Source organism: Podarcis bocagei (genome assembly GCF_964188305.1).
Source record: "Podarcis bocagei genome assembly, chromosome: W".
NCBI classification, from domain to species: domain Eukaryota; kingdom Metazoa; phylum Chordata; class Lepidosauria; order Squamata; family Lacertidae; genus Podarcis; species Podarcis bocagei.
In genome coordinates this window covers 31,037,967-31,063,060 of record NC_138131.1, presented here as the reverse complement: position 1 = coordinate 31,063,060, position 25,094 = coordinate 31,037,967, and the positions used below count along the sequence as shown (strand labels likewise).

Genomic DNA, 25,094 nt, shown 5'->3' with positions numbered 1-25,094 from the left:
AGCAGTCCTAAGTTTTTAAAAGCAATAGCAGCAATCTCTTCAGAACAAAAAGCCAAACTAATTATAAATCAGGTGATAACGGATGATTGTATGATCCAAAAAGGAACAAGACAAGGATGCCCATTATCACCATTATTGTTTATTCTGGTCTTGGAGATACTTGCCAAAAACGTAAGAGCAAATAAAGAGATTACAGGTGTAAAAACTGGGAAAAGTGAATTCAAGTTAAAAGCGTATGCAGATGACCTAGTGATAACAGCGGAAGAACCTAAAACTTTACTCCCTAAAGTAATAGAAAAAAATCAGAATTTAGGGGAAGTGGCAGGATTTAAGCTAAATAGGAATGAAACTAAATTATTAGTTAAAAACATGAAGGAAGAAGAAAGAACCGAATTAGAACAAAACATTGAGATTGAAGTCCATAAAAAGGTTAAATATTTAGGGATTTCGTTAACATCAAGAAATATAAACCTATTTAAAATAACTATGAAAAAATTTGGCTTGAGGTAAAAAGAAATTTAGAAATATGGAACAGAATGAATCTCTCAATGTTAGGAAAAATATTGGCGATTAAAATGAATGTGTTGCCAAAAATGCTATTTCTTTTTCAATCAATACCAGTCATCCTGAAAGATGAATGTTTTAAAAAATGGCAGAAAGAGATTTCAAGATTTATCTGGGGGGACAAAAGGCCAAGGATAAAACATAAAATACTTACAGATGTAAAAGATAGAGGCGGGTTTGCCCTCCCAGACCTTAAATTGTATTATGAATCTGCTTGTTTGGTATGGAGCAGGGACTGGATGAGATTGGACAAGCAAGAGGCACTAGAACTAGAAGGACATGACAACAGATTTGGTTGGCATGCATACTTGTGGTACGGGAAAGGGAAGGTTCATAGAAGTTTTTACAACCATATAATCAGGAAATCACTAATGAGAGTATGGAAGAAATACAAAGACTTATTGGAACAAAAGACCCCATGGTGGCTTTCACCACATGAAGCATTACTGCTCAAACCACTTGGAAAGAAAGGGAAATGGCTGATTTATTAAAGGAACATGATGGAAAATGGAAATTAAGAGATTATGATGAGATCAAAGACCACTTTCAGAGTTGGTTGCATTATCGACAACTACATGAAACATATAAAAAAGACTGTAAGAAAGGATTTAGTTATTTTTTATAATATTTTATTAGGTTTTAACAATAGAAAAGTTTAGAAAAATACAAAAAATGGAAAAAAATGCAAAGTTATAAAGTACAAAAATACAGACATTAAACACCAAAAAAAGAAAAAGAAAACACACATATAAAAGAAAACAAAAACTCCCTCTTTCTTAATTTCTCCTCTTTAGTTAACTTATTTTCCTGACTTCCTCACGTCTCCCATTTTTGTATCCCTTTTAAAAATTGGTTCAGCAAATTCATGTCCTATTAGTCTATCTATTATTAATCCAATCTTACATTTTACCTTGTTGCTAGAACCCCTGGAATTCATTTCAATGTCCTCAACATTCAAAAATTTTACAATATTTCTGCAAATAAGTTTTAAATTTCCTCTAATCTTCTTCCACCGACTCTTCTCCCTGGTCTCGGATTCTGCCAGTCATTTCCGCCATCTCCATATAGTCTATTAGTTGCACCTGCCATTCTTCCAAGGTGGGTAGGTCTTGTGTCTTCCAATGCTTTGCAATGAGAATTCTTGCTGCTGCTGTAGCATACTGTGATGGGATGATGAGCTGCTTGTGCGTAAAATCGTAGTCCCTCAGAGTTTGTGCAACTCCACAAACCTCTGTGTGTGACAGAGCTCCTCAGACATGTCTGCTCTAGTCACTTGCAGATTCCGACAGTGGTTGTTTTCGGAAGCGCTTCCAGCATAAAAGCTCCTTAACGGAAACACGTCTTCGGGACTCGCGGTGTGACAGCTTCCGGCGAGGAATGGGTCTCCCTATGGGAGCTTCTGACACCTCCCCACTGTTCTCGCTGGACGTGTCCCTGAGCCCTCCCTCTTGCTCGCTTTCCCTCAGAGATCCTCCCCTTTCCCTGCTAGTTCCTGCTTTAGCTGCTGCGTCTCTCTCAGCCTTCGTGAGACTTTCCTCCAGAGACCCACCTCTCCCCCTGCTGGTCCCTTCTTCAGCTGTTGAGTCCCTCCCAGCCTCCGTGAGCCTCTTCCCCACCTGTTCCTCCGATGGCAGTTCCCTGACATCCACCTCCCCTCCAGGACCCCCTTCACCCCCGCCCGTTCCCTCTCCTCTGGGCGGTGAGGAGGTAAAACCCCGAAAAGAATCCTCTTCATCTTCAGACGTCTCGAACACTTCCCTCCATCGGTCGCCGTTCCGGCTCGCTGAATCCTCCTCCTCGGAATCTGTGAACCCCTCCAACTCTTCTTCTTCGTCGGTGGTGGCAAAGTATTCCCTCCGGAACCTCGCCACAGGCTGAGGTTTACGTGGGAACCTCTGATGAAAAGTTTCTATTAAAACCTCGTCATTGACATCCTCTGCCATGACCCAGGTGTTTTCCGACTCCGGTTCCCCTTCCCACGTTACCAAATACTCTACTTGATCTCCCTTCCACCTGGAATCGAGGATCTCCGCTACATGGTAGCTGTGTTCCCTTTCCTCCATTGCTGGTCCCCGAGTGACCCTCCCTTCTCTGTCCCCTTTATACAGTGACAGCAACGACCTGTGGAAAACTGGGTGCAGCTTCATGTGGTTCGGTAACCGGAGTCTGAAAGCCACTGGGTTGACCTGTTGCGTGACTTCAAATGGGCCCAATCTTTTGGGTCTTAACTTCTTACAACCCCCTTTGAATGGTAACCCTTGGGTTGACAGCCACACCTGGTCCCCCACCCTAATGGTTTCACCTTCTCTTCTGTTTTTGTCTGCCTGCCTCTTATATTCCTCCTTGGCCCTGTCTAAGTTAAGTTGGAGCTGGCGATGGATCGCTTCCATTTCTTCTACGAACTGTTCGGCAGCTGGAACGCTCCAGTTCTCCCCTTCCCCCCCTGGGAAAGCCCGGGGATGGCACCCGTAATTAGCCAAAAAGGGGCTCATCCCCGTGGAGACGTTCTCCGCATTGTTGTAGGCAAATTCCGCCAACGCCAGCTTCTCCACCCAATCATTCTCTCTGTCATTGACATAACACCTCAAATATTGCTGGAGGATGCCATTGGCTCTTTCCACCTGCCCGTTGGTTTCAGGATGCCGGGCAGTCGAAAAATTGACCTCTACATGCAGTAAGCTCATGAGCTTCCTCCAGAACCTGGAAGTAAATTGTTTCCCTCGGTCTGAAACCACCCTCAAGGGGGCGCCATGCAACCTAAACACATTTTCTACAAACAATTTAGCGGTTTCTTCTGCCGTGACAGCATGTGAGCAGGCTACAAAGTGGGCCATTTTGGTTAACAGGTCTACCACAACCATGATGGCTGTTTTCCCTCTGGACTTTGGCAGATCAGTCATGAAATCTATTGCCACTGCTTCCCATGGTCTTTCAGGTGTGGGTAGCGGTTCTAATAACCCTGCCGGTGCCCGCCTCTCCCCCTTGGCTCGCTGGCATTGGTCACACCCTCTTACATACTCCCGCACATCTTCCCTGACCTTGGGCCACCAAAATTCCCTGGTAACCAGCCACATGGTTTTGTGTTTCCCAAAATGCCCTGCTGTGGGGCTATCGTGCAGCTGCTTGAGTACCTTCTCCCTCAAATCACCTTCAGGTATATAAAACGCTCCCTTGTAATACAACGCCCCGTTTCTCTCCTCAAAACCCCCGGGTTTATCTCCCTCCCTCCTGAGACTCCTGAGTTTCTCCTGGGCGTATTCATCATTCACCGTTCCCTCTACCAGTTCCCTTTGCCCCACCAATGCCGCCCCACACACCCAGCGGTCCTCTGGAATGACATGTCTTTCTTCGGGTGCTCCCTCCCCCTCCAAATATTCAGGTTTGCGTGAGAGAGTGTCCGCCCTAACGTTCTCTGGGCCTGGCACGTAACAAATCTCAAAGTTAAATTTGGAGAACTCCTGGGCCCATCTCAACTGCCGTTGGTTGAGCACTCGTGCCGTTCTCCAATACTCTAGGTTCTTGTGGTCAGTGCACACTTGCACCTTATGTTGTGCGCCAATTAGCAGGTGCCTCCATCTCCGGAAAGCCTCATGAATAGCAAGAAGTTCTCGGTCGTACACCGTGTAGTTCCTCTCGGATTTGTTCAGCTTTCGCGAAAAAAAGGCACACGGTCTCCACTCTGACTCCTCCTTCCCTGGCTGCAGAAGAAGCACCGCCCCTATGGCTCTGTCTGAGGCGTCTGTTTCGATTCTCATCTTTTTTTGTAAATCCACATGCAGAAGTTGTTCCTCAGAGGCGAAGGCCCTCTTCAGTTCCTCAAAAGCTCGCTCCGCCTCCTCAGTCCAAACAAATTTCTTCTTGCTGCTGAGACAGTCCGTAATGGGCGCCGTCAGGTGTGCAAAGTTTCGGATGAACTTACGATAAAAGTTCCCAAACCCTAGGAACCTCTGCACATCCTTCTTGGTTTTGGGTGTTTTCCATTCCAGCACTGCCTGGACCTTGCCGGGATCCATGGCCAATCCCTTGTCTGACAGGCGGTACCCCAGGAACTCCACCTCCTTGGTATGAAACTGACACTTCTCCAGTTTCACCCACAGCCGGTTGGCTTGCAGCCTGCTCAACACTTCTCTGACGTCTCTCACATGCTGCTCCTCATTCTCAGAATACACCAACACGTCATCTAGGAAGGCCACACAATTCTTGTAAAGCAAAGGCCCCAGTACGTGGTTCATAAACGATTGGAAACACGCCGAGCCTGCTTGTAAGCCAAATGGCATAACGAGATATTCAAATGCCCCCAAAGGGGTGAACATGGTGGTTTTCCATTCATCCCCTTTCCTTATACGTATCAGGTTGTACGCCCCCCTTAGGTCCAGCTTTATAAAAATCTTTCCCTTCCGCACCCTGGTCAAAATGTCGTCAATCCTGGGCATAGGGAAAGCCAAGGGTTCTGACACTGCGTTTAACCCCCTAAAGTCACACACAAGTCCCGGCTTGTCCGTGTGTTTTTTTATCCACAAAAAACACTGGGCTACCTCCCACTGCTCTGGACTCTCTGATGAAGCCTCTCTTCAGGTTCTTGTCAATGAACTCTCTTAGCTCCTGCATTTCTCTGTCTGAACACGTCGCTGAGATCTGCGTATTGTGGTGGTACCTTCACTTTCTCCATTACTTCCGTCCCTGCTAGGGTGGCTTGGGCCCCTGCTGAACCCTTTCCCCCTTTGCAGTGTTCTAAGCAATGTGCTGAACCAAAGGAAAGCACTCTCTGATGCCAGCCCACCAGCGGATCATGTAACGCTAGCCAGCTCATCCCCAAAATAATAGGAGCTCCTCCCAAGGTGGCCACATTAAACGCTATCAGTTCTGTGTGCCTTGCCACCTTCATTATCATTGGGACGGTCTGCAAGCTGACTTCTCCTCCCAACAACTCCCTGCCATCGATCGTGGTCACCTGCAGGGGGTTGCTTAAAGGGATAGTCTGTATCTGGTGTTCAGCTGCAAACTCTTTGCTCATGAAATTGCAGGAGCTGCCTGAGTCCAACAGCGCCTTTATCTTTAGGGGGTGTCCATTTTGCAGCTCTAGCGACACTTCTATCACTAGGGCAGGTAGAGGAGCTTCTGGCATGGGCACTTTCACTGCTCTTTGGCCTGGCTGCTGTGCCCTGACGCTGGCAACCAGGCGTTGGCTTTTACCTGCTCCGGTTTTTCCTCCTCTCTTCCCTCAACAGCTCCCACCATCCCTTGCCATTCCTTCCTCTGGGGGCAGACTCTGGCAAAGTGACCTGGCTGTTGGCAGAGATAGCATTTCCGGGCGCCTTTTCCCTCCTTCTTTCCCCCCTCACTGGGCTTTGAAACTGCGCGCGCGCGCGCGCGCTGTTCCGATTTCCATTGGCTCCGCCGGCGGGAAAGTTGTCTCTGGAATGTCTGGAATGCGGAACTCCTTCCAACGTTCCCCCTTCCCTTCCCGCCTCTCCAAAGCTCTCGCCTCCTGGCGCGCTCCTATGGTCAGCGCAGATTTAGTCAGCTGATCCATGGAATCCGCCCTAGGACCCCGGGAAAGTTCGTCTTTCACAGCCGAAGCAAGGCCTTCTTCAAATAGCATTTGAATGGGTGCCGCCGATAAGTCCCACCCCAATCTGTGAACCAGCATGGTGAACTCAGTCCAGTACTCACGGACAGATCGGCTTCCCTGCTTGCAAGCCATTAGCTGTCTGCGCACCACTCCCTCCTCAATATCACTGGAAAACATGAGATCCATTGCACGAAAGAACTTCATGGTGTCCTTTAGGATGTCATTATGCGTTGCCATCAGGGGTCTAACCCAATCCCTCGCCCCCCTTTCAAGATGCCCAATCACAAAAGCCACTCGCGATTCCTCGTCAGGGAATTCATCAAACTGCACATTGAGGGCATATTGCATCTCTGTTCTAAAGGCATGGTAGTCCTTGGGGTCCCCCCCAAACTTCTGCACCAATCCTGGTACCTTTCTGGTGAACTGGGTGGCTCTCCCCTTCTTGTCTGCATCCTGAGCCCTTCTCTCCTCAAGCCTCGCCGTCTGCAGCGCCAGTTGGATTTCCAACGCTCGGTACCTTTCTTCCAAGCTTGGACCCGCTCCAACTCCTGCTTCTCCGGTTCCGGCTGGGTCGCTCATGATGCCTTCTCCTGCACAGGCAGCTTACAGAGACTGTCGGAATGCTGTGATGGGATGATGAGCTGCTTGTGCGTAAAATCGTAGTCCCTCAGAGTTTGTGCAACTCCACAAACCTCTGTGTGTGACAGAGCTCCTCAGACATGTCTGCTCTAGTCACTTGCAGATTCCGACAGTGGTTGTTTTCGGAAGCGCTTCCAGCATAAAAGCTCCTTAACGGAAACAGGTCTTCGGGACTCGCGGCGTGACAGCTTCCGGCGAGGAATGGGTCTCCCTATGGGAGCTTCTGACACCTCCCCACTGTTCTCGCTGGACGTGTCCCTGAACCCTCCCTCTTGCTCGCTTTCCCTCAGAGATCCTCCCCTTTCCCTGCTAGTTCCTGCTTTAGCTGCTGCGTCTCTCTCAGCCTCCGTGAGACTTTCCTCCAGAGACCCATCTCTCCCCCTGCTGGTCCCTTCTTCAGCTGTTGAGTCCCTCCCAGCCTCCGTGAGCCTCTTCCCCACCTGTTCCTCCGATGGCAGTTCCCTGACACATACATAAAGAAAGTTCTATCCTCTTTTAACACCGATTGGCCAACTATGCCCAGGAGAAAGGCCTCTGGTTTCTTCGGGAAAGTATATTTAAATACCTTTTTCAGTTCATTATATATCATTTCCCAGAAAGCCTTAATCCTTGGGCACGTCCACCAAAGGTGAAAAAATGTACCTTCAATTTCTTTACATTTCCAACATTTGTTATCGGGCAAATGGTATATTTTAGCAAGCTTGACTGGAGTCATGTACCACCTGTACATCATTTTCATAATATTCTCTCTTAGGGCATTACATGCCGTGAATTTAATCCCGGTGGTCCACAACTTCTCCCAGTGAGCAAACATAATATTATGTCCTATATCTTGTGCCCATTTTATCATTGCAGATTTTACCGTTTCTTCCTCAGTATTCCATTTCAACAGCAGATTATACATTCTTGAAAGTATCTTAGCATTGGGTTCTAACAATTCTGTTTCTAACTTTGATTTTTCCACCTGAAAGCCAATTTTTTTATCCAAGTTATAAACCTCTCTTATTTGAAAGTAATGTAGCCAGTCTCGCACCTTCTCTTTAAGTTTGTCATAACTCTGCAATTTCAATTTGTCACCTTCCTGTTCTAAAATTTCCCAATATTTTGGCCATTTAACCTCCATGTTGAGTTTTTTCAAAGCTTTCGCTTCCATAGGTGATAGCAACCTTGGGATTTTACTCTCCAGAAAATCTTTGTACCTTGTCCAGACATTAAACAATGCTTTCCTGACAATATGGTTTTTAAATGCCTTATGTGCTTTTACCTTGCCATACCATAAATATGCATGCCACCCAAATATGTTATCATACCCTTCAAGATCCAAAACATCTGTATTCTCAAGAAGTAGCCATTCCTTCAGCCAGCAAAAAGCTGCTGACTCATAATAAAGTTTTAAGTCTGGCAGGGCAAACCCCCCTCTGTCTTTAGCATCAGTAATAATCTTAAATTTTATTCTGGGCTTTTTGCCCTGCCAGACAAATCTAGATATATCTCTTTGCCACTTCTTGAAGCAGTCCATCTTATCAATAATTTGCAATGATTGAAATAAGAATAACATTCTCGGCAGTACATTCATCTTAATAACAGCAATTCGACCCAGCAAGGAAAGCTTCAGATTCGTCCAGATTTCTAAATCTTTTTTCTTTTTTTTTCTTTTTTAAAATCATATTTATTAGAGTTTCCAGAAATATAAAAATACCAAGAAAAAAGAAAAAGAAAAAAGATACTTAGAGCCTTACTTTCATTGCCTACTTTCTGGGACTCCCTCCTCCCCCTCCCAACTGTATTCCCCTTTCATTAATTTGGTTCTACAAGCTCTCATTCCCAGTTTGAAACTTAGTTTGTTTAACCCACTATCCAAATTGAATTATACAAATCTAACCACCATCCCACATCATTAAGAAAAAAGATTTTCCCCAAGATCCACCCCAGTTCCTTCCACGAATTCCCTTTTTTTAAAACATGTCCAATCAAAATAAAATGACATACGTAAGTTATATAAAGAAATAGAAAGTAAAAGATATAAAAAGATTCAAAAGATGGTTACACAGCCTTTGGATTCCAAATCTCCCCCCCCCCTTCCCCGGTTTGAGTTCCCCATGTCCATCAATCTATATGTTATCAGCCTGGAGGTCTCAAGTCATGGCCAAATTTCTCCCCAATTCCATCTTGCCGGTTTTCTTCTAATTTATTAATTTTAACAATATTTAACTTCCAACGTCCAATCTAACAGAGGCCTTAAATTTCCTTGATCTTTACCACTCCTCCCATTGTTCTTTCCGTGTCGTAGTCAGTCCTTTGTTCTTCTTATTCCTCACTTTCTTAAGTTTCATGTCCTGTTCAGCTGCCAAAACGTTCTAATTCAGAAATCTGGTATCTCTACAGAGGTTTGTTGTTCAGGAACAAAAACTTACATCAGTCCCTTCCTTTCTTCAATAGAGAATTCTATTGTCTCCTTTAATGTAAACACCTCTGTAGACAAAATACTATTTCAGTTTTGCAGCTTTCCCAGAAGATAACGCGAATCCAGGAGTATTTTTCCACTTACGACCGTTCTTGTAATGTCCCGAAACCCCTCTAGGGGGATTGTAATAACTTTGTATCCTCTAGTCCAAAAGTCAAATTGTTAGATAAGAGATGGAGAGAAAAGATTGAGAACTAAACCAAAATCAAAAGAGATCTTACGGGAAATTAAATTCCATCAGTCACAATATTTGAAACTGATAAACCAAGAAGTGGAATGGAAAATTAAACAAATGAAACAAAGATCCTTCGAGTCAGTGAATAAATGTGGGAAACTGCTGGCATGGCAGTTGAAAAAAAGACAAAAATTGAACTATGTTACCAATCTAGAGGTGGAAGGGAAAAATATCCAGAAACCAGGTGAAATTAGAAAGTGTTTCCAGAAATACTTTAAAAAGTTGTATACACAAGGGCCTGAGGAAGTGTCTGAGATGGATCAGTTTTTGAAACTCAACGGTTTACCAGAACTATCTCAGGAGAAGAGATCAATCTTGAACTATAAAATAACACAACAGGAAATTGAGGATGCCATTCAGAATATGCAGCTGGGCAAGTCTCCAGGACCAGATGGACTTACCTCCAAGTACTACAGGACGTTGAAAGACTATTTGATACAACCACTAATGGAGGTGTGTAATCAGATTATGGGGGGAGGAAGGGCACCGGAAACGTGGAAAGAAGCTTTCATCACATTGATACCCAAAGTGGAAACTGAAAAGACCCAACTTAGGAACTACCGTCCCATCTCACTCCTAAATGTGGATTACAAAATATTTGCAGACATTTTGGCAAGTAGACTCAAAAAGGTTTTAAATGAGGTAATTCACAAGGACCAAGCAGGCTTTCTCCCTGGTAGGCATTTGTGCGACAACACTAGGAACATCATAGATATCCTGGAACTTTTGCAAACAAACATTAACACTAAAGTAGTGTTAATTTTTATTGACGCAGAGAAGGCCTTTGACAACATTTCTTGGAAGTTTATGAAGAAAAACTTGGAAGGGATGGGAGTGGGACGGGGGTTTGAAAATGGCATTGAAGCAATCTATTCAGAACAAAAAGCTAAGTTGATAGTGAATAATGTGGTGACAGAGGAGTTCCATATTGAAAAAGGAACACGCCAGGGGTGCCCCCTATCCCCCCTACTATTTATATCAGTCCTGGAGGTGCTGCTGAATATGATTAGGAGGGACCGGCAAATACAAGGGATACGGGTCGGAGTGAAACAATATAAACTGAAAGCATTTGCAGATGACTTAGTTTTAACATTACAGGAGCCAGAATCTAGTACAAAAAGAGTTTTAGAACTGATTCAAGAATTTGGTCGGGTAGCAGGATTTAAGTTGAATAAACAAAAAACTAAAGTTTTGGGGGGAAACTTGACATCTTTAGAAATAGAGGGGTTTCAGAAGGAAACAGAGCTAACTGTGGTTAAAAAAGTGAAATACCTGGGGGTAAACTTGACGTCTAAAAATTTGAATTTGTTTAAAGACAACTATGAAAAATGTTGCTTAGAAGTTAAGAAAGATCTAGAAATTTGGTCAAGATTGAAGCTTTCCTTGCTGGGCCGAATTGCAGCTGTAAAAATGAACGTTTTGCCAAAGATGTTGTTTTTATTTCAAACCTTGCAGGTCGTGGACAGAGTGGAATGTTTTGGAAAGTGGCAGAAGGACATTTCAAAGTTTGTCTGGCAGGGCAAAAAGCCCCGAATAAAGTTTAAAATACTAACTGATGCAAAAGAAAGAGGGGGGTTTGCCCTGCCAGACTTAAGGTTATACTACGAGGCTGCAGCCTTCTGCTGGATGAAAGATTGGATCTTATTAGAGAACACAGATGTCCTAGACCTGGAAGGTTTTAATAACTCGCTAGGATGGCATGCGTATTTGTGGTACGGCAAGGCAAAAACATATGGAATGTTCAAGAACCATATTGTCAGGAAAGCAATTTTTATGGTCTGGATGAAATACAAAGACTTACTTGAAAGTAAGTCCCCGAGGTGGTTATCACCGATAGAGGCCAAGGCTCGGAAAAAACCCAATATGGAGGCCGGTTGGCCGAAATATTGGGAAATAATAGAAAACATTGGAGATAATTGGAGGTTGCAGAGCTATGAAAAATTAAAGGATAAGGTGCAAGATTGGTTTCACTATGCCCAAATTAATGAGGTTGTTAAGTTGGATAAAAAAATAGGATTCCAGGTGGAAAAATCGAAACTTGAGACAGAGCTGTTAGAACCAAAGACCAAGGTATTATCGAGAATGTACAACTTGCTGCTTAAATGGAATACTCAGGATGAGACAGTTAAATCAGCCATGATAAAGTGGGCTCAAGACATTGGGTACAATATTATGTTTGAAGACTGGGAAAGGTTATGGACCACCGGTATGAAATTTACGGCATGTAATGCCTTGAAAGAAAACATTATGAAAATGATATACAGGTGGTACATGACCCCAGTCAAGCTTGCTAAGATATACCATTTGTCTGATAATAAATGTTGGAAGTGTAAGGAGGCTGAAGGAACATTCTTTCACCTTTGGTGGACCTGTCCAAGAGTGAAGGCCTTCTGGGAAATGATCTACAACGAGCTAAAAAAGGTGTTTAAGTACACCTTTCCTAAGAAACCGGAGGCCTTCCTCTTGGGCATTATGGGCCAAAAGGTGTTAAAGAAGGACAGAACGTTTTTTATGTACGCAACCACAGCAGCAAGAATTCTTATCGCCAAATATTGGAAGACTCAAGATTTGCCCACACTGGAAGAGTGGCAAACGCAATTGATCGACTATATGGAGTTGGCCGAGATGACTGCCAGGATCCGAGATCTGGGGGAAGAAGCAATGGAGGAGGACTGGAAGAAATTTAAGGACTATTTGCAAAAACTTTATAAGTTATATGAATTATAGATTTTCGTTCGATTTGGAAGGATAGCCCCAGCAATGAGAGTGGAATATATATGAAATTAGATAATAATAATGAAAGAACCAATGTTTAAATGTTCAAAAAAGGATAATATATGTGCTTATTGAGTAATTTGGATAATAAGTAATTTAAACTTAAAATGCAATTGAAAGTACAAAAGAAACACATGAAACAAGGTTATAATTTGCTGACAAATTTATTATTAAGAATGCACTGTGCGGGAGATGTGGGGAAGTCCGTCGGTGGATTGAAATAAGTTGTGGAAATAATCTGTCTTTTTTTTTCCTTTCCTTTTCTTTTCTTGTTTTCTTTGTTTTTCTGCGCTGTTTGTTCCTGTCTGGAAAAAATGCAATAAAAAATATTTAATAAAAAAAAACAAAAGTCAAATTGTTGTTCCTTATTTTCCGACAGTTTATGTCCATATTGTAGCAAATTGTAACAAAATTAGCCAGCAAAGTCCTCATAACAAAGTCCTCTTTATATTCTCCAGCTTTGACAGCTACTTTGACAGCTGTCAAAGTCTCTGTCTCTCTTCACCAGGCTCTGCGAATCGCCCCGGTTCCCAGGGGGGGGGGGTTGCATTTTCCTTCTCACTCCACTCTTCTCCTCCAGCACAGTTCTTATAATTTCCCATCGTGGAATTAATGATTTTTATCAAGAATATACTTCTCTTTCGACCTTGGTTACCCAGTCCTTGTTTTAGAATGTTTACAATAGGGGGGGATTGACTTCCTTTTTAGATCACCCCCGCTCGTGCCAAATCCGAAAAAAATTCCTTTTTTTTCTCCTTTTGAACCCGGTTTCCCAATTACTCACGGGTTGTTGTTAATAGTCCGAATTTCCAATGGAAGAAGTCAGTGCTCTCCGTCGAATGGCATGCGGCTGCGCTCGGCAGGGAAAGCAAAGGACTCAAAGCACCACGCCGCTCCCCGGCACCCGATCCGAAGCCTTTAAAAAGGCTCCTTCACGAGTCGGGAGGGTGATAATGGTGCCAGCCGAGTCACCCATGTCCACGGGCTCCGTGCCCGTGGTTTTTAAGGGTCCCCGCGCCGCCGGCGCGGTAGGACCCAGCCCCTGCCGAGCAGACTCCCTTCGGAGCTCGGAGGGAGTCCGCCATTCGGCGATGGCGCCAACCCGGAAGTCTCCAGATTTCTAAATCTTTTTTCACCTCTGACCAGCATTTCTCACAGTTGTCTTTAAATAGGTTCACATTCTTGGATGTCATATTCACCCCCAGGTATTTTACCTTCTTTACTAATGTTAAGTCTGTCTCTTTCTAAAACCTCTCTTTATTGGCGTTAATTTTTTCTCCAAAACCTTAGTTTTCAATTTATTCAATTTAAAGCCTGCCACTTGACCAAAATCCTGGATTACTTCTAGGGCCCTCTTAGTGCTTGATATCGGCTCCTGTAATGTCATAACAAAATCATCTGCAAAAGCTTTAAGTTTGTATTGTTTAACTCCGACCTGAATACCTTGAATCAAATGGTCCCTTCTAATCATATTTAGCAAAACCTCCAGGACCAAGAAAGGATTTAGTTATACTAGATCTAGGTTTCAAACGGAAGTGATTGAAGGGAAAGTGAAACTACTGAAGGCCGCATACAGCATACTATTAGAATGGGAGACAAAAGATGAAGAGGTAGAATCAGTTATGATTAAATGGGCACAAGACGTAGGTCACAACATTATGATGGAAGATTGGGAAAAATTATGGAAAACTGATTTAAAATTTACAGATTGTTCCCTATTGAAGGAGAATTGCATGAAGATGATGTACAGATGGTACACAACACCAGTGCAGTTAGGGGAAATGTACAAAACTTGTTCAAATATATGTTGGAAGTGTAAGGAAAAGGAGGGGACATTTTATCATATGTGGTGGGATTGTAAGGTAATTAAAAAAATTTGGGAAATGATATACAACAAATTGAAGAAAATGTTCCATTTAACATTTGTTTAAAAACCTGAAGCATTTTATTATTATTATTAATGATTTTAATTGAAATTTACAGTCACCAGCCAACCCCCACCATCCACCACCAAAACATCACATCTTATTACATGTATCCTACTTTGTGTTTCATAGATCCATTAGCTTCCGTCATTCCCTTCCACCAGTTTTCCTATTCCATTCTATAGTTTACAGATTCTTTAATTAAAAATTATACCATGACATGAGATTTATTTCAATCCTGCCAAAGTTTTCATACTTGTACAATTCTCACTTATATAAACCATAAATTTACTCCATTCTTTTTGGTACTTTGTCTCCTCCTGATTGCGAATTCTGTGTGTCAATTTAACCATCTCAGCATACTCAACCAACTTTATCTGACATTCTCTTATCGTCGGCATCTCCTGTTGCTTCCACTTTTGAGCTATCAAAACTCTGGCTGCAGTTGTTGCATATAAATATAATCTTTGATCTATCTTTTTAATCCCTTCTCCCACCAAACGTAGCAAAAATTCTTCCGGCTTTTTGGGAAAACTGTACTTAAACATCTTTTTTAACTCATTGTAAACCACATCCCAAAACTCTTTTATTTTATTGCAAGACCACCACATGTGATAGAAATCACCGTCTTTTTCCTTGCACTTCCAGCAGGTTTTACTACTTGTTCTATACATTTTTGCCAATTTGGTGGGAGTGAGATACCAACGATAAACCATCTTCATAACATTTTCTTTTAAGGCAGAACAAGCAGTGAATTTTATGCTCTCATTCCAGAGTTTGGCCCATACATCATATTCTATGTTATGTCCTAAATCAATAGCCCATTTTATCATAGCCGCTTTTATAAATTCATCCTTTGTGCTCCATTCTAGTAAGAGATTGTACATTTTTGATAATAGCTTGGATTTACTCTCTAAAATATCTATTTGAAATTTCAATATTTTTATCCTCTTTAAAGACATCATTGACTTGATGATATTGCAACCATCCTGTCAATTTTTCAGCAATACACTCATAGGCCTGAAGCATTTTTATTAGGGATTGTGGGGAAAGATCTGCCAAAAAAGTTGAAAAACATCTTCATGTATGTATGTGACAACGGCAGGAAGAGTTCTAATAGCACAAGGATGGAAGACTGAAGAAACCCCAACTAAAGAATCATGGCCAGAAAAATGGATGGACTATGCAGAACTGGCAAACCTGACATATAAGCTACGGGACAAGGATAACTGTGACTTTAAGGATGAATGGGAACCCTTTACAAAGTATCTGAAGATGCAACAAAGAGAACTGGACTCCTGGGCAGGTTTTGAATAAACATTCACAAACTTTTTATTGATAATAATCAGCTAAATAGTTTGAGGATTTATACAACTGTGTAACATGCAGAAAACAGCATTTTTAGAGAAATCAAAGACTGGAACTGAGGGAAGTCGGGGGGTGGGGGTGGGTGGATTCTGTGTGGGTGAGGGAGGGAGGGAGGAAAACTGGGGGGGGGAATAAGGATAATATGTTTCTGGATAATATGTTCTGTTTTAATTTTGAATAAAGTTATTTTTTAAAAAATAAAGTGGTACGATACTGATTTAAATGTATGTGCAGGTGTGGCTTAAGTTTAATTGGGGAGGACGAAACTTTCATTTTTAGGAAGGATTCAGCCATAAAGATGAATATTTTACCTAAGATGTTATTCTTATTCCAAACAATACCAATAATAAATAACACAAGCTGCTTTAAGGAATGGCAAAGAGATATTTCAATATTTGTCTGGCTGGGAGAAAGCCAAGAATAAAGCATAACATTTTGATGGATACTAAAGATAGAGGTGGCTTTGAAATGCCAGACTTTTGATTGTATTGATAATACACAATTGCTAGATCTAGAAGGATACGGTAATAAATTTAGCTGGGACTCATGTTTATGGTATGGTAAAGCGACGATATATAAAAAGTTCTCAAATCATGTAATCAGGAAGAACTTATATAGAGTCTGAGAGAAGTATAAAGACTTACTGGAAATGTTATTGTACACATGTAAGCTCATTAGCAGGATTAACTTAAACCAAACAGTTAAAATTAATGTGAAAGGAAAACTAGGGAGTAATTAATAATTGGCGTAATGAAGGAAATGCAGTGTTACAAATATAAAAATACAGGAAACCACAAAAGGAGTGGGGGGGAGTCAAAATACACATATTTGTTTGAAAATATTGGATCTGTATTTTTGTCAAAATATTTTTGAAAAATGTAATTAAAAAAGCAATTTCACAGAAAAACACAAAACATGGGAAAGAAATGGGTGACCTATAGGGACCTATTGGACCTCACAGAAGAGGGTGTGATGCTTAAGAACAGGCATAGGCAAACTCGGCCCTCCAGCTGTTTTGGGACTACAACTCCCATCATCCCTGACCACTGGTCCTGTGACCTAGGGATGATGGGAATTGTAGTCCCAAAACATCTGGAGGGCCGAGTTTGCCTATGCCTCCTTAAGAAGTTTGAGGATAAAAAGGATTGGTTGATCAATTGGTTGCAATACTATCAACTGATTGAAGTATTTAAACAAGGTAAGAAGCATGGGTTTATTAATCAAAGCTCTCAGTTTGAAAAAGAGTTATTAGAGAACAGAGAAAAACTAATTTCAAAGATGTATAAGAGGCTTTTAGGATGAGAAACTAAAGATTGAAATAGATAAATCTGCTATGATCCACTGAACTAGCGATGTGGGCACAATATAGAGATGAAGGCATAGGAAAAACTGTAGAAATTGAATATAAAATTCTCAGCGTGTTATGTTTTGAAAGAAAACTTTATGAAAATGACTCACAGATGGTACTTGGCACCGAGTAAGCTAGCAAAAATGTACAAATCAGAGTCAGGCTTATGTTGGAAATGTAAAGAAGCAGAAGACACTTTTTACCATATGTGGTGGACATGTAAAGTGGCTAAGAGTTTTGGGGAGATGGTTTATAATGAGGTTAAAAAATTACATAAGGTGATGCTCCCAAAAAACTCCAAGGCATTTCTCTTAGGGATAACTGGGTCAGATGCTTCAAGAAGACAGACGAACCAATTGTATGCTACAACAGCAGCAAGAGTACTCTATGCACAAAAATGGCGAAAATAGGAGACACCTACTAAAGAAGAGTGGCAGTTTAAACTGACAGAATATGCCAAATTGGCAAACTTAACTATGGAAATTAGAGATCAAGAAGAGGTAGGTTTTAAGGAGGAGTGGAAACCTTTTGTTGAATATTTAAAGAATTATTGTAAACATGTTAAAACGTAGGTAGGATTTGAATGAAGAACAGCAACTGAATACTTGTTGTTGAGTACAGTGTGGAAAAGACAAGGTATAGAATATTGATAATATGCAGCAAATTTAAAAATTACGGGGGAAACCATGGAGGGGGGCTGGGAAGTTGAACACAAAATGGATGTGTATTTGGAAACAAGTGTCAACTTGTCAACTTTTGAAAGAGAGAGAGAGAGAGAGAGAGAGAGAGAGAGAGAGAGAGAGAGAGAGAGAGAGAGAGAGAGAGTTTAATTGCAGCTAGTGGGAGGATTTCCTTTGAGGAGGAAAGAGAAAAATGAGGTGGTCTGTTGCCAGCTTACCGTTTCAAATGCATTTAGCATCATTAAGGGGAAGAAAGTATTGAAGTAGTCATTGTAATCCTCAAACTTGGCTGTGACAGGGGCAACAATAGACTGAAGGAGATGGCTTGGTGGCCCAAACAGTTTAAAGTTTGCAAACATGTCATAGTTCCACTTCAGCACCTCTCTGGTGAAAATCCCATGGTCTCTCTGCTGGGCATTCACAATGTTTGCTTGTGCAAAGGGTTGGTGCACTTTGTTCCAAGAACCAGCTCTGGGGGTGGGCAGCGCCATGACAATATGGTTATTTTGCACATTCAGCAACTGAGGGGTGTTGTTTGAAATCCGAGGCTGGAGAATGCTGCTCAGTGTCGGGGTCTTGAACTGCAAGTCATCATTACTACCCTGCAGTGGGCTTGCAGATATATTGACTTCCATGTTTGAGAGGTAACTGCCATCTTCTATTTGTGAACACAGTTCCGTGTACACTGGATCCAACTGTGTAAGAAAGAAGCCGTCACCATCTTTGTTCTCATTCAATTGGGGCTCTCTCTTTTTCAAAGCCACATCCTCGTCACATGGGCTAGAGGAGGGATCTGGAAAGGTCAAATGATTGGTTTTACTAGCTCCAGCAGAACTTTCCTTCTGATTTTCCACCCCCACCATACTGGCAGACTGCACAGGTCTTAGCTCTGCCGCCTTGGGTTTTTTGGCTGGCTGAGCCTCCTGAGTTTCTCCGTGAGTACACTGACAATTCTCTCTCTCTTTGGGGTTTGTCTGCCTATAGAGCTGACGTTTTTGGCAGGCAAAATTGTTCTTATTTCTAGTAGTTAGTTGCTGAGCATTTACTAATTGTGATGTCCTTTCCTGGGGAACATCCACCTCGCCAACAATTTCCCTGTAACTGCGCAACTCAGCAAGACTGTCCTGTGTGCACTGAGCAAGTTCGGCTGCTCTTTGGACTTTCTCTGATAGGCCATGTTTTTCTGTCACTAAGGTTGGGGCTGGCATATGTTGGATTTCGTTGGGTGGGACCAGAGCAGGAGTAGATCTTGCCAGTTTTGCCAGCAGTGGTTTTTTACTGTGCATGCTTGGCTTGATGCTTCCCTTGGGACTTTCTCTAGCTGTTTTAACCTGCCCATATTCTGCAGAGCTCTTCCCTGGCTGAATAGTGGATTCTTTGACAGCAGGTGCTGACCCTGAAGGACTGGCAGATGCTGATGTACTGGGCAGAACTGGATCTGTGCACCTGGAACAGCTTCCATTGCCAGCACATATCCCTGTGAAATTTGAGCATACTACTGCATTTCCCTTGCCGATGTGGCCTTCACGAGCTGCTGTATGATGTATGAGGTCTGGAGTAGTCAATGGCTCTTACTCTGGGGCACTGAATTTCTTCTCAAGGCACGCGTCCACTTGCCCTTTCCTGCTCTCTCTACCAGCTTTCATTTTGTTTTCATCCTCATCTGAAGAAGCGTCAGAAATAATGACTTGGTTTGGGGAATCATCTGCACCAGCAGACAACTTGTTGCTCTCTTGGGCAGACAAAGTTTGAACAGCGCCTTTAGCTTTCTTCTTAATGCATTTTTGGTGACAGATGATGCTTTCCTGGCTAGAGTCAATGGGTAAACTGGTTCCTTTAGCACACACAACAGAGGCCTTGCCTGAGCTTGCCTCTGATTTGCAAGGCAATGTGTCTGATGTGCTGCCTCTGGCTACAATCATTTCACTCCTCTGCCCTTCCTGGCTCTTTGTTCTGTCTCTGACCAACTGCAGCTTTTCTGTTCCTGGCTCCAGGTTGGTATTTCCTCTCCTACTGCTTTCAGGTAACAGTTTTAATTGCAGGGTGCTGTCTGGTTTCAGAGATCTGATTTTGCTTGTAAGGTCATTTAGACCAACCTTTCTCTCCAAAGCACTGCTGCTGTTACCATTCTTTTCTGTAAGAGATCTGGAAGAACTGGGCTTCTCCTTTGTGCTGAAGTCTTTGGTCTCCAGGTCTTGAAAACCGAGGCCAAAGCTTTTGTAGAAGGGATCTTGCTTGTTTTGGACCCCTGGCCATTGATGAGACACCACATTTTTCTGGGCATCCATGTGTCTTTTTGCTAACACAGACAAGCAGGGTAGGTGCTCATTGTCCATATTCATTGGACACCTGTCTTCCTGCCTTTTGTGGTTCATCAGGAAAGTAGGTGAAGTTACACAAACAGGAGGGCTCTTCACAAGGGAGGAAGGATTTAACGATTTGCTCATGATGCTCCATATGATCTCCTTCAGAGTGTTCTGTAATTCTAGAGCCTGCGGGGAACTCAGCTCCCAGTGCTTGTGGCTACGGCAAAGCAAGTTGAGTTCATCAAGGAACTGCTTACAAGTGGGTGACTGCACAACCTGATACCCTTCCTTCAGGATGTTACGGATCAGTTTCATGCAGGCAAACTGTATGGGCTCAGGTTCCCAAGATGGTGATGTCACTGTGCTTCTTAAGGTATTCCTGACTACTCTTCTCTCAATGCCAGGCATGAACACCGTACTTGGAAGCATGACACATTTCACCACTATCCACACCCACATTTCTGAGCTGATCCACAGAAAATGAAGGCATTTTTTCTTAAGGCTGCACTCAACAACAGTCACCAAGATCCAGATGAAGAACTCAGACACTTTGTCACAAGTCTCAACAGTGCCACTGAGGACATTTTGGATTTCCAAACACAGGTGATGAATGACCACTATGCTGTAGGCAATCCCCAGGTCCTTCAGGTCCATAAGGGAGTGTATAAAAGGGATGAACCATAAAAAAGTGCTGTTGTGCAACTGCATGTCTTGGCCAATGTCAGAATGTAACAGGTCGGTCAGAGTCTGCATATCTTTGTACAAGTAGAGGCAGTAATCAGGACAAATGGTATCCTGAAACAGGAAACAGGAAGTCAATGTTTAGCAGCATGTTCTCAACTTTCCTGCTCTGCATATCCAACAACAACCCGCCTCACTTCAAGGATTTCACTAAGATGGGAAAGGGGGATTTGTCACCCTTCAAGTGTTGCTGGACTTCAAATTCCACCAGCCCCAGCTAGCATGGCCAACAATCAGAGATTATGGGAGTTGTAGCCACAGGTCCCCTGTCCCTATACTAGTCACTATACAGTGATCTTTTTTTGGGGGGGGGGGGTATTGCCAGCCAACAAGGCTAGAAACATTTTTTTAAAAAATGAAAAAGACAAGGTTTTCAAGGGGGTGAATTCTGTCGCCAATAAGAAACCACCCTTCAAACAAACATGGAGGAGGAAAACTGCTTCTGTTCTAGAGGACAGATGTGATTTGATACTTCTCTATAACTATAATCCAGAACCGTCCACATAGCCATGTTTCAAGCATGGAAGAAGACAGTAAGACAGATCAACAAGCAAGTTACCTTGTGGGGCTTTTCAATGTGGTAGTCATACGCCAGTTGGCTGCAAGTGACAAATTCATCTCCATAGTCCGACATGGGCTCAGATTTAGTCCTTCAAAAATATTAAGAAAGCCAAAGGCCAGTCATGTGAAGGTCAGCAATAAAAAAACACTGGTGTCAGTGAAGTTAACTCTTTATTCAAAGAAACAAAAACAGTGCAGGCCTAGTGATCCCAGCAACTCTTCCCAGTAGGTCTTGGCCCAATGCAGAAGTTGCAAGGACTGAAGGTCCCTGCCCTCCCCCAGCTGCCGATGGTTTCTCCTCTCCAGGGGTTTTTCCAAGCAGTCGGAGACTACGTCTGCACGCAACCAATCTCTCCTCTGCTCTTTTCATTTCTCTGCATGTTCTGGGAGGCGGGAGGGGGGGGAGCGGAGCTGGTCATAGAAGGGAGACACTCCTTAGTCCTTCAGCAGCCTGCCTCTTCTTGGTCTACTGGCCCCCTTCCTCTCCAGCCTCTGAATTATGACTTTCTGCCCCAGCTTCTTCCTGTTCACTAAACCCTGTTGCCTCTTCAGCTTCCAACACCACCTACTCCCAGTCCGCTCCCTCTTCTTCCTCTGACCACTCTTCAGCATCCCACCATCAGTCCCCTGGCTCTGAGCCTTCTTCCCCTGGAGGATCCCTTGGGGGTTCTCCAGCTGGCACCTCCCACCACTCCCCCGCATCCAGACAGTCCATGACAGGTTTAAACCATTAGCTACTTATTTAAATGTGTAGTACACACTATTCTGAAAGCTCGGGATGGGGGGGGGCGGAGCAGGCAGAAAAGAACAGAATAAAATGTAATTAAGCTCAGTGTTATTTCCTCACTGACTTGGAGTCCCAAGGCTATGGGAATGATTATGGTCTTACAATGTAATTTGTCACAAGGAGCACTTAAATTATTCTCAAACTTAAACTGAGACCCAGGTTCTGCTCAAATGCCTGCTTCAAATTTAACACTAAGATATAGTTTACGTGAAGGAGAAATTTCCATTTTCCTTCATCTTGTCAGGATCCATTTTGAGCCTTTAGGACTACAAAAATTGGATTACAAAATTTCGGTTTTGGATTTGACACGAGCGGGGGAGGTGAAAAAAAAGGAAGTCCGTCTCCCTCCTATTGTAATCAGTTCAAAGCAAGGACCTGTCAACTAAGGTTGCGGGAAGAATTGTCGTGATTGGATAAGGATCTAAAATCCACGGATCTAAAGGACTAAGTTAATGTGCTGGAGGACTAGAGTTTACTTTGTTTGGATTAAGCACCATTTTTCTCAAGCCCGGGAGTAACCCGTGTAAAGAGCCTGTTGAGGATTTACAGGAGCCTTTGACAGCTGTCAAACTAGCTGTCAAAGTTGGAAAAACTGAAAGCTGAAACTCTAACCGGTTATATTGCTACAAAATATTGAAAGCAAAGAAAGATTGATACAAATAAATCTGACTTTTGGATCGGAAGGGAAAAGAATACTAAGTAACCAGAATCCCTCTAGAGGGGATTCGTGGACATTACAAGAATGGAACTAAAACAGGGAATACAGGGAATACGTGCTGGCTTGAAAAAGCTGACCTTTCTCGTGGGAAAGTTGCGAGAGATGAATGAGAAAGGCCATGTTTTGTCTACGAGCCCTTCAAACCCGAAGCTAACTGAAAATATATCTACTGAATTGGAAAGGGACTCGATATTCAAAACACAGGCAGCTGGACAAGAAAAAGAACCTAAGATCGAGGAGGAAAAGACATCTGCCAAACAGGAGGAGCTGAAAGAAGGGATGGCTGAAACGTCACAGAAGAGAAAAGAGAGCTGGAGACCTGCCAAGAAGAACCTAAAATTGACCAAGGTGAAAGTTGGACTATTTGGGACATATAGACTTAAGAAACAGAGTTGGAGCACCACTTTTAAACAAGCAGGCCTCGCTGGAAGAACCATGGTCAGCATTGGGAAAATACTTCTTCGATCCTGGGTGCTTAGTATGAGAGACTTTCGAAGGAACCGGCGGAAAGGGACTGAGAGAGATTGGAGAGCCTCGGACGTAAGGTCACCAGGCTAAAAAGATGGATTAATTGGATTTTGGTTAGGGATTGAAACCGGGGAGAGAAGGGTGGGATTTAGAAGTCCAAAGGGGGTTTGTTTTTTGTTTTTGCAGCATAAAAACTATAGGTTTTTATCATTACAAGAATGGGGAATCCGTGGAGGGGAAATGGTGGCAACCTTAGGAAAGGCATCTTTTTTTAACTTTATTTTTATATTTCTGTCTCCTCTCTTTATATAGGGTTAAGGTATATACTTTAAAAACTGCTAAGGTATAACAATGAATCAAAGTTTAATTTTACTACAAAAACTATTTTAATTAAATCAGGGTTAAGTGATTTTAATAAATTATGTTTTAGGACATTAAGGGGAAAACTTGCTTGAATAAACAACTGGAGTTGGAATACAATAAGGGGGGACGTGGGGAAGTCTTGAAAAGAAGTTACTGAAAATGAGTGTTAAAAGGTGGAAATTTTCTGTGCTGTTTTTTGTTTTTTCTTTTGGTTTTCTTACTCTTATTTTTTTCTTTCTTTTTTTTCTTTTCTGTTCTGTTATTTGTAACCTTTTGAAAATTCAATAAAGATTATTATAAAAAAAAATAGAACAGGTTTTCAACCTTTTTGAGTCCATGGATCCCTTGACCAACTACATTCTTTCTGTGGCACCCCTGTGGGGCTCAGGAGCCCAGTTACATTTCCCCTTACCTGCAGAACTGGCAGCCTCTCACCCTTTTTCATACACCCTCCCTCATGGAGTGTTCCCTCAGCCTCCTCTCCTCTTCCCTCTCATTGGGAGTCCTCCAGGTAGCTGCTGCAGTCCCTGGTCTGAGCTGTGCCCCCTGCCCCAAAGAGAAGTGTCTCCTCACACTGTCCATTCCCAACAGCAAGAGCTGGTGGACTGACTGGCTGGGCCCCTTGAGTCTGCTTGCTTACTCCGAGGCTGCCTCAGCTCCTGGCAACCAGCACCCCCTGACCAGCCCCAAAGGCACCACTTGCCTGGGGAGCTTGTAGCCAGGGCTGCTGCAACAAACAACTGTGCAAGCCTATGGGAGGCAGAGATGCGAGGGAGTGAAGGAAAGAGGGACTGAGGCCCATGTTGCTCGCTGCACCCCTGACCATCATCCAAGGCACCCCAGGGTGTCACAACACACAGTTTTTGAAACCACTGGTCGAGATTGATGTCAGTGGGTTGCAATAGTTGTGGAAAGTTTTCTATAATCCTGTGACTGGTGGAGTAGAAATCACATGTTAGTATAGAAGTGTATAAGAGATTATGTTTGAGAGCACCAAAACACAGGAATTTTTTAGGCGACTGACCCTATGATGTTGTTGTTGGCATCAGTCTGTCTTGAACAGTGCTTTTTTTCTAGAAAAAGAGGTGCAGGAACTCCCACTTTTTTTTATGGACAATACTAAATTGTTGAGCTTATTTTAGGGGGGAGCCAAAGTTGCTAAGCCTTTTTAGGGAGAAAACACTTTTTGGGGGGCACGCTTTGTCAGCATATGAGCTCATCGCAGCTGCAGACATCCAGCTTGTTGACATCATGTGATTTGGCTGCCTGTGGGAAACAGCGTTCCAGTCAGTTCACAGGGCAGTTCACCGGAATTTGCTCAGAGTGTAATATGAGACCTTCCTCTTGTGATTGTACAGGAAGTCTTTGTCACTTGTTTGCCGATGTTTGAAGAGAGCAGACATGTTTTCTGTAATGCTGAAGAGTCAGAAATAAAGCCATGTAAATAGACGCTTCTGACTATCTCTTTCCCCTGCCGGGGGAGCAGGAAAGAGTAGGTGTGCTCTTCCCATGCTGGGAAGGGTCACCTATAGAGACCTAGCCTGTGTTTGCTGGAGAATGCAGCCAGGGAGGTCACCGGA

The 25,094-nt window shown here is 43.1% G+C and overlaps 1 protein-coding gene and 1 long non-coding RNA gene across 2 annotated transcripts in view; both read right to left on the bottom strand.

The window, feature by feature from the left end:
* LOC308577906 overlaps window positions 1-19,296 on the bottom strand; it is a 31,770-nt gene extending 12,474 nt beyond the window's left edge. The window contains exon 1 of the long non-coding RNA XR_014003759.1: window positions 17,789-19,296. This is a non-coding gene — a long non-coding RNA (uncharacterized lncRNA). The remainder of the gene's footprint in view (window positions 1-17,788) is intronic.
* A 35-nt stretch (window positions 19,297-19,331) lies between these two features.
* LOC308578070 (putative helicase senataxin) lies at window positions 19,332-21,263 on the bottom strand (the record flags this gene model as incomplete). Its single annotated transcript, XM_081178354.1, has 3 exons — window positions 21,177-21,263; window positions 19,381-20,671; window positions 19,332-19,339 (listed from the first exon to the last, which is right to left on the bottom strand). Exons 1-3 carry the CDS (start codon window positions 21,249-21,251, stop codon window positions 19,332-19,334), a joined length of 1,374 nt encoding a protein of 457 aa, XP_081034480.1. The 5' UTR covers window positions 21,252-21,263.
* Window positions 21,264-25,094: the final 3,831 nt, after the last annotated feature.